Raw genomic sequence first — 12,255 nt, 5'->3', positions numbered from 1 at the left:
CAGATTCGGGCATACTAGACCATCTCTATACTATACAGTATCAACCTGATGTTTCAAGTATTTATTTGCTTGGCTACTCAAGTAGCTATGTCATATGGGCAACTAGGTGGTAAATGCCTAAATGACAGGCAACTTGGTGGTAGACAAACACAGGCAACAATTAGACACCAGGCATGGCACTAAGTGCTAAGTAACTGAGCAGTCATGCTTTAGGTATCTTTTGGTTGATTCAAGTCAAAGCAGTATTATATACTAATCAATGCAATGAAAGGCCTTTTCACTTCAACTTTCACTTTGTACAAAGCTACTCTGTTTAGTAGATGCAAAAATATTAGCCAAAAGATGAAGAAGCCAAGATGCAATACATTCAAGTGTTGTATGTCAGACACAAGGGCAATCAGTATAGTCACAATATATATGAACATACCTGGGTCTCTACAGAGTGTGTTGAAGCCCTATAGATATATGTGATGTGGTATAAACAGTGGAAACAGTGGAAACAGACACATAACCCAGTTTATATAGATACACCCCCTGCCTAACCCAACTCACCTCTCTATCATATTTCTGCCCCCAAAAATCCAAACACATATAATGTAGTATTGCATTTTCTGATGTATTATGTACTGCAGATCTGCTTATCAGACTTGTCATTAGTGAGATATTTACCACTTTTTTCAAAAACTGATAAGAGTCTACCAGCATTGAATCTTAGTGAAAAACTGACTGTTCTCCTGTTATCTAGAGTTATCTATGTCTAGCTGTAGTCAACCAAGTTATCTACTGACCTTCTGGCATCTATCATATGTCACTTTTGTTCTAAGTTTGCAACTGTTAGAACAAAATTTCAGTCATTGACTAAGCCTATAAATGACTAGGGACCGTCACGAGTGCCATAAACCCGGGGGTATCCACAAATAGATCCGTGGGAGTAACCGCGGGTTATCCATCCATGGGTATAGGTAATTGTTTCCCACGGGTACCCTGCGGATGCGGGTATAGGCAAGGCAACTAGACGGGTATACCCACGGGCATGCCATACTAAGAGAGGGAGCCGATGCAAATTTTTTGTTGGAACAAGACCGCGCATACAAAGCAACTATGTACAACTCTAATCTAGCTCAATAGCTGAACTACTACTTGCACCGGCTAATGGAACACGAGACGTTTTGCTATTGAAGGACTTAATGATGTCGGCCTCAGGCACAAGGCCCGGGACCTTCATCCATGAGCTGAGAACAGTTGCAGCCCGCGTGGACTCATCAGACAAGTTACGACACAACTTTGACACGGTGAGTCCACCGCGCGAGAACGCGCGCTCTGCATCGACAGAGGTCGCTATCAGACAAGAGATCGCATCAGGACCCAAGGCATATGTAAGGGAAACGTGACATAACATACCTGGAACAGATAGGATATCCAGCGCCATGCGAGCAAGAGGATAGCGTTGACTATCGAGTGATTTCCAGTGCTTGATGGGATCGGCAACACAGGGGATGGGCGGCGAGACCAGATAGTCCTCAAGTGTGTCAATTCCACCTGAAGAGAAGTCCTCCTCGAGGGCGGCAAAGAGACCTCGCTGTGGAATATTATCCATGAGTCGATGGACAGAGGAAAGGTGTGATTGTCAACGTACTTTGGCAGATGTGCTGGCAGCCGGAGCGGACGACGTTTGGGCGGGCTTATAGCGCTCCCACTCCTGGCGCAGCAGGTTGATTGCCGTATTGATCCAGGTTTGAGGCCACTGCTGCTTCTTCAGGTAAGCAGTCTTGTAGCACGGATGCAGCACTTTAGCCGTCATGAGTTAGCGTGACACAAGCATGCAACAGAAGTTGAAGAACAAACTTACAGATTGCGCACCGGTATAGTACAGACTCGCCGGTCTTCTCGTAATATCTGTTGAGCACCGCACGACCTAGAGACGCCGCCACACAGACTGCGGGCTTGAGGTTGGCGTTGGCGGTGGCCTCCGCTAGTACCCCCTCCAGGAAGTCGATGACAGGGATTACTTCATGGATGAGCGGTCGGCCACGCTTGGACATGTGCTCTGTCACTTCCAAAAAAAACTGGACAACGGTGAGTCATCATACAGCTGAGACGGTAAAGTGAACTCACCCCGAGGATGCTCTCTAGCTGTTTGATGGTCTCCCACTCGTCCGGAGAGAGCTTGAACCGGAGGAGACGTGGACCTCGTGACGTGTTGTGCGCAGCCTTTGAGATGAGGTCGTCCAGCGCAGGTTGAAGGTCCAGAGCGCGCCGGCTTGTCATAGCGACACTGTTCCATCTTGTAGGGACTGATCGAATGACTGCCCGGACCGGAATTGAATGCTCCCGGCAGAGCTCTGCAAGGTCTTCGCAGAGGACTGGGCTGTGAAATATCTTCTTGGTGAGCGAGTGAATCTGGGGGATGGCATGGGTATCAGTAATCGACACAGCGTGACATCAAAGTGGACATGAAGACATACTTTTGTCAGCGTCTTCTGGGCAAATAGTCGGTCGTGATCGCTAAGGACGACAGGGTCTTCGTGCATCGTGACAATGGCGTCAATCTCAGCGAGGTCACTGGCCTCGGCGTCCGGGTCCAGCTCATCACCTTCCTCCGGGTTGGTATCGTCCAGGTCCTCGCTCCGCTCGTGGGTGTCTGCCTCGTCATCATCGGACTGGTCAGCTTCCTCACCTTCTTCGCCTGAGGTTTCAGATACTTTCTTGATGAACAGCTGCAAGATTGCCTGCATAGACGTAAGCGAAGACATCTAACATGGAGTTGGACGTGTAATCTGCGTACCTTGACACAGAGGTTGAGCACATGGCAAAAACACCGCACCCGGGTGTGAGGACCACATCGGCCGTTGAGACGGCGCCCTAGTGCCTTCACCATTGTGTCGTTGTTTGAGGCGTTGTCTGCCGTTTGCCCATAGATCTAGAGACACCAAGCAGTTAGCATGAAGACTTCAATGAAAGACGAGAAATGGTTTGCTGACCTTGTCGGAGATTCCGAATGAATCGAGGCATTCATGCATCTTCTCGGCGAGATACTTACCTGTGTGCCCCTTTTGAAGGCTGTGAGGCATGTCAGTAAGTTGCAGTGGACTAGACGTTGAAATGAAAGACACTCACCGGATAAAATCCAGTATGAATGTCTCTACTTCCCCAGATCGCTCAAAAACGACAACAACCCCGAGGAAGGAGATGTCATCACGTTCGGGGCCGTCCACCCATCAAACGCGATGTGCAAGACGCTGGGCTGGCTCTGCAGATAACTTGCGACTGCTGCCCTCGAGACGGTGAACGTTTCCTTGACATCCCGTGAGACAGTCAAAGTGGACGGCGTCTCGACCTTCGCGTACAACATTTTGAACATCGACTGCAAAGGCGGGTTGTCGATGATACAGAAAGGCCGGTAGCAGGTAGTCACCCAGACAGTCGTTAGATACCGAAAATCTGCCTTCATGTACGTGGACCCATGTGCGTAGCTCGCGATGGAAGCCTGACCTGTAGCCACCGCCGGATCACACGTCTCGACGTGCGTATTCAAGTTGCTCGTCGAGGTGTCAGTCCGCACACGCGTGACTATCTGGTCAGGGTGTCTGGATAGTTTTCCATCCGTGAGTCGCAATAATGCAGGTGAGAAATGGCTATACATACCTGAGGCATCGAAACTGAAACTGATACCCGATGATCCCACCATCCTCCTCGATGATCTCCGGCAGCATCTTGAAGTGGTCGTACACATCAGATCGCCAGGTGTCCATCTGGGCCTCTGTGAATGGGTGAGTAACCACGCTTTCATGTCTAGTATATCTCATAAGACTCACCGAGCACCTCCCGGGGCGTTCGTTCAGCAGTTTTGAAGCGTTCCTCGAACGTCCGAGCCTTCTTCGGGTGGGGAACCTCGGGGCCGCTCGAAGGTGTGGCGTCCACAATCTCTTCAGCCCCTCCCTCGGACCGCACGGGGTGCTTCCGCTTGGTGCCACGTTTGGGCATGGTGATGAGTTGGAGATATGATGTAGGAACACCTTCGGAACAGGATGAGGAGGAAGGATGGGCAGGGAAGAAGGGTGTGTCGAAGAGAGCGAGTAGGGTGTACAGCAGCCATAGTTTGAGTAGAGAATATATATGCCATTCCACAGAGTGTCGAGTCCGTTGGATTGAGGAGCGATGGTGAGCCAGGTCACCGCGGCCGTGTTAGCGCCATGCGTGGGACACCTCGCAGATGCCGGAAACACACCTTCTCTGCCTGCCACCTACGCCTCATCTGACTCACGTTCTACGCTCTTGAGGGCCACACTTTCTTGATCGGACCAACCCTCTTGGCAACATCTGGATTATATACTCGTGAAACACCCGCGGATTCCGCCGCTACAGCTAGTTGGACACTCGTCCACCCTCACTACGAGTGTTGCTTTCATTTTGTCCCGGACAAGTACGTTCCAGTTCTCGCAACGCACGCGTTTTTTTCACTATTACTTACTCTGACACTTCGCCAGGCTTCAGATTGCGGTCGCCAGAATGCACAAAGGAAGCGGCACGGGCGCAAGACAGGTTACTCGCTGGGGCCGCGAAGATCGTGTGTTAGCGAGCAGCATGCTGGTCTCGCACCACTGGGAGGGTCGGTGGATAAGGCATTGGGAGGGCGAGCCAAGGTATGTTTGCGTTGTTCTCCCCTCCACATCCTGTCATCAATAGAGAGTCGCCCCCAAGATGCCAGCTCTACCCGCGGACGCCCCCAGTACACCTCATCCCCGACCGACAACCCAACTACGTGCACTCATCGATAATATTATTCACCTTCTCCGGTCGGCGGAGGACCCCATACCCGACCACCAGCACATCGTCCGTATCATCACGCAGGAATGCCATGCGATTCCCGCCTTCCGAACATGCCTATCGACGTCCGCCCAAGCTTCGCTCATCCGCGGGTTGCTTGAATGTGTCTATGTACGTACATAGTGCCATACGACACCGTCATCCCAATGTTTACTGACAATATCTGTAGGAGCTCGCATCCCGCGCCCCTCACCGCCCAAGCTTCTCCGTCAGCGCTGAACGCGCGATGAGCTCTGTAGCAGATACCTGGACGTCTCCGAGTCATCCAGGCCTGCATCTCAGCAGTATTTATTTTGCTGATGGTCGTCGGCTTTTCTTTCCCACTCCCCGCTCAAATACTGCACCACTTCATCTCGTCCATGTCCTCGTTGCCGATGACGTTCAGGAGGAACACGTTGGAGAACACTACGTAGATATCGAAGACGACGACATGCCGCCTCTTGTAGATCCCTGAATTACCACTCTCTGTACTCCCCGAACCCTCACGGACTTCGCAATAATGCTCAGCCTTCCCCACTCCACGATGACTGACAGTTCCAGCGCATGGCACGCCAGTGTCTACGGCTTCGCACCCCCGCGCGACTTCACTCACACCGACCCCGACGATGCAACCATTCGCGCGTCCGGCTCGTACATCGCCAGCCCACATCGCTCTTGTGGCAGGCAAGGTATCGTTCACATCCTGTCCTCAATGGCATCCCAAGCATCATCAGCATGTCCATACCACACACCACTCATATCCCACTGTTTGCTCACATTGCATCGTTGCCCTCGCCACCGCCGCATCTGACTTATTGGCCGCTCGTCGCATGCTCTCGATCGCCAATCCTTATCCTCAATGTCTACCCTACCCGCGCGACTATGCATGATGACATGCACATTCACTCGCACTTGTCCCTGTGCTATGAACGCGTGACACGCCAGTGTCTACGGCTTCGCACCCCCACGCGACTTCACTCGCACCGACCCCGACGATGCAGCCATTCGCACGTCTGGCTCGTACATCGCTCCACTGACTCAACTCTACCCTATGACCCATCCATTGTTCACGCCCTTTCGTAAAGATACAGGAATGTCATATGTTTTGTATTACTGTGTCTGTTGTCTATGGACTTCATGAAGGCTCGCTCACGTCAAGTTGTATACCATTTCTCTGCTATAACTATATAACATTTGTCTTGGTTTATCCATGGGTACCTGTGTGAGTACCTGCAAATACTCGTTGAATCTAGTCACTTGTAAGTACTCGTAATCCGTGGGTTTCTTACCCACGGGTATGGGTTATCCGTGAGAACGTACCCATGCGGCTGCGGTTTTGGTGGCCCGATTTTGTGTACCTGTGGGTAACGGATGCGGATGCATCCGCAGGTCACTCGTGACGGTCCCTATAAATGACATGCAAACTCACATTTAACATGTAACACTTTGAACACAAACAGTTGAGATGATGTCACATGAGGTCACCCCTCTTTATAGCTCAGCGACTTGGACATTGTCGCGCTCAAGGTCCCTCTCTCCAGCACCACCATCATCGACACCTCTCTGCTTCTGCTGTGTTACCAAGTTCTTCATGGCAACCCACAATGTGCAATGAGTTTACAGCAGTTCCGGATGGTAATGAGACGTCCGCGTTTTTGTTTGAGAGGGAAAAGTACATGTCAATCTTCCAAACGCATCTTCCGACGTCATCCTCGCAGCGTGGGCCTGTTAGACGCCCATCCTGTCGCTCTTGTTCTCCTGACTGTAACGTAGTCAGCTCCAATAAATCCATTCTCTGTGGTCTCCTTCCACTACAACGACCAATTGTCTTGCCTTGGATCTCCCTTCACCTCGTTCTGGCTTTCCGGCTGCCATGGGGAACCACAAGATCTGCGAGAACATCAAGGAACGCGCCCTGCAGCTCTGGGAACTCGGATGGGCTGAAGACGACATTTGCACCACACTGAACATCTCCCGCGCAAGTCTCTACCGCTGGCTCAAGGTCTTCAGTGAGCTGGGCGACGTCGTCGGCCCTCCATCCCCTCTCAAAGGTCGCAAGCAGCTGGTCACGAGGGCTGCTGTTGAAGGGATGCGGGCTCTCTTGCATACCCATCCCGATACCTACCTGGATGAGCTCATCTGGTGGCTGGGACACCACTGCAACATCGTCATCTCCCGGAGCGCCCTACACACCTGTCTACAAGACGTTGGACTCACGCATAAGCAACTGCAGAAGCTAGCGGTGGAGCAGGATGAGGAGTTGTGAGCTGAGTGGAGGGACATGGTGGCAGAGCAGTTCCTTGGTACGGGTGAGGAGCTTGTCTTTGTCGATGAAACGAGCAAGAACGACCACACCACCTGTCGTCGCCGTGGATATGCTATGGCAGGAGAGCGCGCAGAGATCTCCGATGTCTTCGTGCGAGGTGATCACTACTCACTAGCTGTGGCACTCACGAAGGACGGCTACATCGCTACTCGCGCAGTTCTGGGCTCGTATGACACTCAAGAGTTTTATGACTTCATCGTTGAGGACGTTGTAAGTCTTTTCAATATGATTCTGGCAGTGCCATGGTCTACACTGGCGACGGCAGCTCCCGCAGATGGGCCGCTGGCCGCTGGAGCCTCGGAGTGTTCTCGTGGTGGACAACTGCCGCATCCACCACAACGAAGCACTTGTTGATGCTGTACGCAACGCGGGTATGTGCCGATCACTCATGCTAAGTGCGCATATATGCTCAGGATATGCAGGTGCTCTCCTGCTCTATCTCCCAGCATACTTGCCCGATCTAAACCCTATCGAAGAGTCGTTCAGCACCCGTATGTATTTGATGTCTCTCATTTATTCTTGATATTGACTACAGCCAGTCAAAGCATGGATCCGAAGACACGCTTTGGAGATGCGAGTTGCGCCAGATCCAATAGGAGCGCTCCTCGAAGTGTGTGGGTGCATTACAGCAGACATGGCAGTGCAGTGGTTCGCACACGCAGGTTACATAACTCCAGAGAAGATGCAGTAATGACAGAGCAGAGTAATGACAGACAGAGAAGAACAATAGAATGTACGGTACTTGTCAGTATTGTCACAGGCTCCCACTGAAACACTGCCATCCATCTTTTGTGAACCCAAACTCGCCTTCTCCTTGGGCATGTGTGACGTCTGATCCAGAAGGTGTAGTGTTGATGTGCAGCGCTGATGAGCTGGTCGAAGAAAGGACGGCAGGCAGGGCGCCAAGACCAGGCAGCATGGAAACATCGCATGACATGCTAGCGGATGTTGCAGAGGAGGCGACTGCGAAGCCTCTGAGCATGATGGACGAGGGAGCAAAAGCGGAGCAGAATGCAGCGGTGACGATGATGTGGGAACCTGCGGACCAAGAGGCGGGACCTGTTGTGCGAGTGCGAGATATTGTTCATTGTATGCAGGCTGAGCAAAAGCGGGAAGCTGCTGAGCGACAGAGGACGATGGAGGGTATGAGAAAAATGGTTGCACGAGAGCAGATTGAGGTTGCTGCAAAGGCTGAGAGAGCGACGAGAGCATGGAGAGCTGTTGTGCGAGTGCTGGAGAGATGCCGAGGGAGGGAATCTGGTTAGGTGCAGGAACAAGGAGGTGAGCGGGAGCAGATGAGAAGAGCGATGCGAAAAGACTCATAGCGTCAAGAGTGATAGACGAGCCAGGAACTGAAGTGCTGACACCGGCGTTGGGCGCAACAGAACTCGAAGTGCTGGCCGTGTTTGATGTGTGCGGTGTCTTGGGCGGTTTGATACCATGCTTGGTGGCAAAATGCATGGAAAAAGGTGGTGTATTGATGTCGACTCCCGGTGCTTTCGCCGACTGATTGCTCCCAGTCAGTGAATGGCCAGGAGCCTCGCTGGATGACGCACCAAAGCAACCGCCCAGGCTTGCATCTGAACCCGTGTCAGCTCCCAGAATAGCCCATCCTCGCCCGCATACCACCGCTTCTTCTTGCCAGGGAACACGTCCGCATAGTTGCCTTCTGGATACTTCTCTTCAAGCATCTTCATCGGATCGTGCAGGCTGCGCTCTGCCGCAAGCTGTGGGAATAATGTAGAGGGCCCTGCATCGTAAAATATGAGGACGTACAAGTTGCGACTGGACAGAGTACTTTGAGGGGTGTCTTCTCATGTCACCGTACTCATCTTCAGATTGCACCTCGTTATGATCGTGATACTGTGCAGGTCAGCAAGACGTCGATGTATGCGCTGCAACACTTACAGTTTTGGACGGTGGACTGTTCTCCTTCACAGACGGGTGGCGGATGTTGATGACCTTCACCTTGCCTGACTGCAGCTGCTTGAGCATCGACTGGTAACCGCTCTTGTTGGTCAGAGGCCGGATATGGCTGTTTGCCGGCCTCTCAAATTGCCAAGTCATCTCTTCAGGCTCGAGACGGTGAGTGAGGGTGTGGCATGCATTTGCGAACCTCTCCAAGAACTCGTGGTATGAGACATCACCGTCAAACTCAAACAGACCCCGGAGCTTCGGCTTTGGCGGTGCGGGTGCGGCGCCCTTGCCTCGGAAGCGCGACAACGACGTCTTCGGGATTGCGTGCACCTCGTCAGGCTCAAGCATGATATATGCGCTGAAGCTCTGGCCCTCAATACTAGGCTCAGACTTGCGATGACACTTGTGTGGTGCTGGCTTGACATCGTCGTCGTCGTCATCGTCGTCATCGAGCTGGATGGGCTTGATGTCCATGCCGTCATCATCGCTGAGCTTGATAGGCTCGTCGCGGCGGGACAGTCGGGCGTGCTTGAGAAGAGCAATCTCCTCCTCCTCCTCCTCGTCGTTGTCAGAAGATGGCGGAAATAGTGCGTCGATCTTGGGGTCAACCTTGCGTTGCGGATGGGGCGCACCTCTACCATCCCGCGCCTTTACTCCCTTCTCTCCACCCTTGCTCTCGCTCGCCTTCGCCTTCGCCGCTGTGCCCTTTGACTGAGCCTTCTCCTTCCCACCCTTCCCACCCTTCCCCTTGGACGGCCCACTCTTCTTCCCAGAGGAGGCTGCCTTCACGGGTTTTGAAGCGCCAGTGCGCTTCCGCTTGAGTTGCTTCGGGCCAAACTCCATCGGGACGTACTGGAGGGACTCTTTAGAACGGTCAGCGTGACAAACTGTGTGAGACTGCAGCGCATATACTCACCCTCTGGGCCGATGTCCTTGACCCATTGATCAAGGTCGTCCTTTGCCATCGCCGTCGCCGTCGACAGAGCTCATCTGAGAGTGAGAGAGAGAATGGGAGTATGAGCAATGGGATGTTGGTAGAAGGAGAACAAGAGCGACGGGATGGGCGTCTAACAAGCCCGCGCCGCAAAGATGACGTCGGAAGATGCGTTCGGAAGATCGACATGTACTTTCCCCTCTCAAACAAAAACGCGGACGTCTCATTATCCGGACCTGCTGTAAGCATGCATATACCCTTTTCAAGCACACTGCAAGCATGCATATACACACTTCAAGCACACTCAATGATGTGAGTGGTTGTTCTAGTGCGAGGGAGGGTGGTAAGCATGGGAGTCAGTGGCAACAGTATGTATTTGGATACGGGCAGGCAGTGACGCGGGTATGGATGTGGGCAGTGGTGGTGGCAACAGGAACAAAAGCAGCAGGCATAGACGTAGATGGCGGGGATGGGTATGGCAGGGCAAGGGGGGGGGGTGGGGGGAGGGCAGGGGCGCAGGGCAGAGGCCAGGGCACAGGGCAGGGGGAGTGCGGGTGGGCATGCAGGTGGGGGGCATCAGGTGAATGCGGGAAAGGATCAGATAGGCACGGAATATTCTGTTATTCATCTACATTGTTCTATGCATGTCCAGATAAAAACACACCACTTTAGATGGTTGAAGACATATTCAGATATCTGGAGATAACTCAAACAGTTTTCTACAGGACATAGGGTGATCTACAGTCATCTGAGTACGTCTCAATCTAACCATTTTGATAGGCTAACTCTAGATAACCTCAGATAAACCCAGAAAACCCGGTTTTTCACTGAAATTGAATCTCAACCAATAAGGCTCTAAGTTGGTAATCCAGTAGCTTAGTGCTCTAGAATTACATCTCAAAAGAAATGGCCAAAATTAGTTAAGATGAAGCATGATATATAGCACTAACATTTGAAGTGCTGAAGCCTAGTAGTGCACTTTCACTGCTACAAAGCAGATATAGCTCTGTAAGGGCTAATTAAGGAGCCAAATATACATGTCATATATATACACCTGTGTATGAAGTTTGGAGATGATTGAATAACTATGAGGATAGTATCAGCAATATACCCAGAGGGTGTTTCAGGAGGAGCATATGGTAACAGGTCAATAAAGTATAACAAGTAAGGTATCAATAGAAAGCAGTATGATACAACAATTGCGTGATATTAAGATCATGAAATAATATAAACAATTGACATCAATATCAGTGATTTGTTTTGAGGTCATGGTATTGCTGTAGCAAGACACATATTGTAGTGTCTATTATAGTTACTGCAATTTACACATTACCGATACATGCACAACATCAATGTGGTTGTAACACATCTAATTACATGCAAATCAGACATGAAATGAAGAAGTTATAGTCACAACAATGGCTGGCTAGAGGCTGTTAGAATGACATTACCATATCTGGATGGGTTGGTATAGCACAGCCACTATGATTGTGGCTATGATGCACTCAAAAGGGTGAAAAAAGCAATCAGGTGCCAGGCAGGGTCAGACACCATGTGGAGGAAGAGTGTGCGTCAGGCTCGGGTGAGGCTTGTTCGAGTTAGCTGCATCTGCCATCGGGCAGCAACTATCGGGATGTGATATGTCATTGCTTAGCTATTGGGTGTCATACCCATCTGTGGCAAGGAGACAATGTTAGCACATGAGATGGCACTGTCCACATCTCACACTGCAACAGTGGCAGAGAGTCGCAGATCTCTGCGAAGGGATAGACCAGAGGACTGAGAATCAGCTGCCGCCCCCGGGAAAATGAAGCTAGATTGACACAGACGGGGTGAGGTGTTCACCATCAAAGCGGCTGAAGACATCAACCACTTTGAGGGTGCGGAGGTCCCGCAGTGGAACTGGATGGTGGCACTTTGTGGTGAATTTGCGGAGTCTATGCTTGACATGTTTGTGGTCTGTGGTATCCCCTTCAACATCACTGATAATGTCGAGTTCAAATACTTCATGCTGCGCTGGATTCCGGGTGCTGAGATTCGATGTGACCTTGCTGGTCCGATCCTTGCAGACGCAGTGAAGAAAATCGAGGAAAGACTGCAGAACAGGTTGCAGGGAAATTTTGACTGGCCAGAGCGATGATGGTTGGTGGAACATTGCAAAGACTGATGTTATTACTTTGATGATGTCTGTTGATTGTGAGGTGAGTAGTACCTTCAAAGCATTTCAAACATGTTAGTGATGTTCCGGTTGACTGTCTGTCGTGCGTGGCGG

General features: G+C 51.3%; 2 protein-coding genes across 2 annotated transcripts; one reads left to right on the top strand and one right to left on the bottom strand.

The window, feature by feature from the left end:
- Positions 1 to 6,679: 6,679 nt before the first annotated feature.
- On the top strand, positions 6,680 to 7,655 carry L226DRAFT_459660 (uncharacterized protein; the record flags this gene model as incomplete). The annotated part of the gene is made up of 3 exons (XM_067675535.1): positions 6,680 to 7,068; positions 7,147 to 7,342; positions 7,398 to 7,655. The coding sequence occupies 3 exons, from the start codon at positions 6,680 to 6,682 to the stop codon at positions 7,653 to 7,655; spliced, it is 843 nt and encodes a 280-aa protein (XP_067537708.1).
- Positions 7,656 to 7,886: 231 nt separating this feature from the next.
- L226DRAFT_569338 (uncharacterized protein) lies at positions 7,887 to 10,014 on the bottom strand (the record flags this gene model as incomplete). The annotated part of the gene is made up of 6 exons (XM_067684286.1): positions 7,887 to 8,095; positions 8,179 to 8,638; positions 8,689 to 8,859; positions 8,909 to 8,995; positions 9,041 to 9,912; positions 9,966 to 10,014. The coding sequence occupies 6 exons, from the start codon at positions 10,012 to 10,014 to the stop codon at positions 7,887 to 7,889; spliced, it is 1,848 nt and encodes a 615-aa protein (XP_067537707.1).
- Between the last annotated feature and the right edge of the window lie 2,241 nt (positions 10,015 to 12,255).

The sequence above is a fragment of the Lentinus tigrinus genome (genome assembly GCF_003813185.1).
Source record: "Lentinus tigrinus ALCF2SS1-7 unplaced genomic scaffold L226scaffold_7, whole genome shotgun sequence".
In the NCBI taxonomy this organism is placed as follows: Eukaryota; Fungi; Basidiomycota; class Agaricomycetes; order Polyporales; family Polyporaceae; genus Lentinus; species Lentinus tigrinus.
The sequence above is the reverse complement of the archived record's forward strand: the minus strand, read 5'-3'. Positions and strand labels throughout refer to the sequence as shown.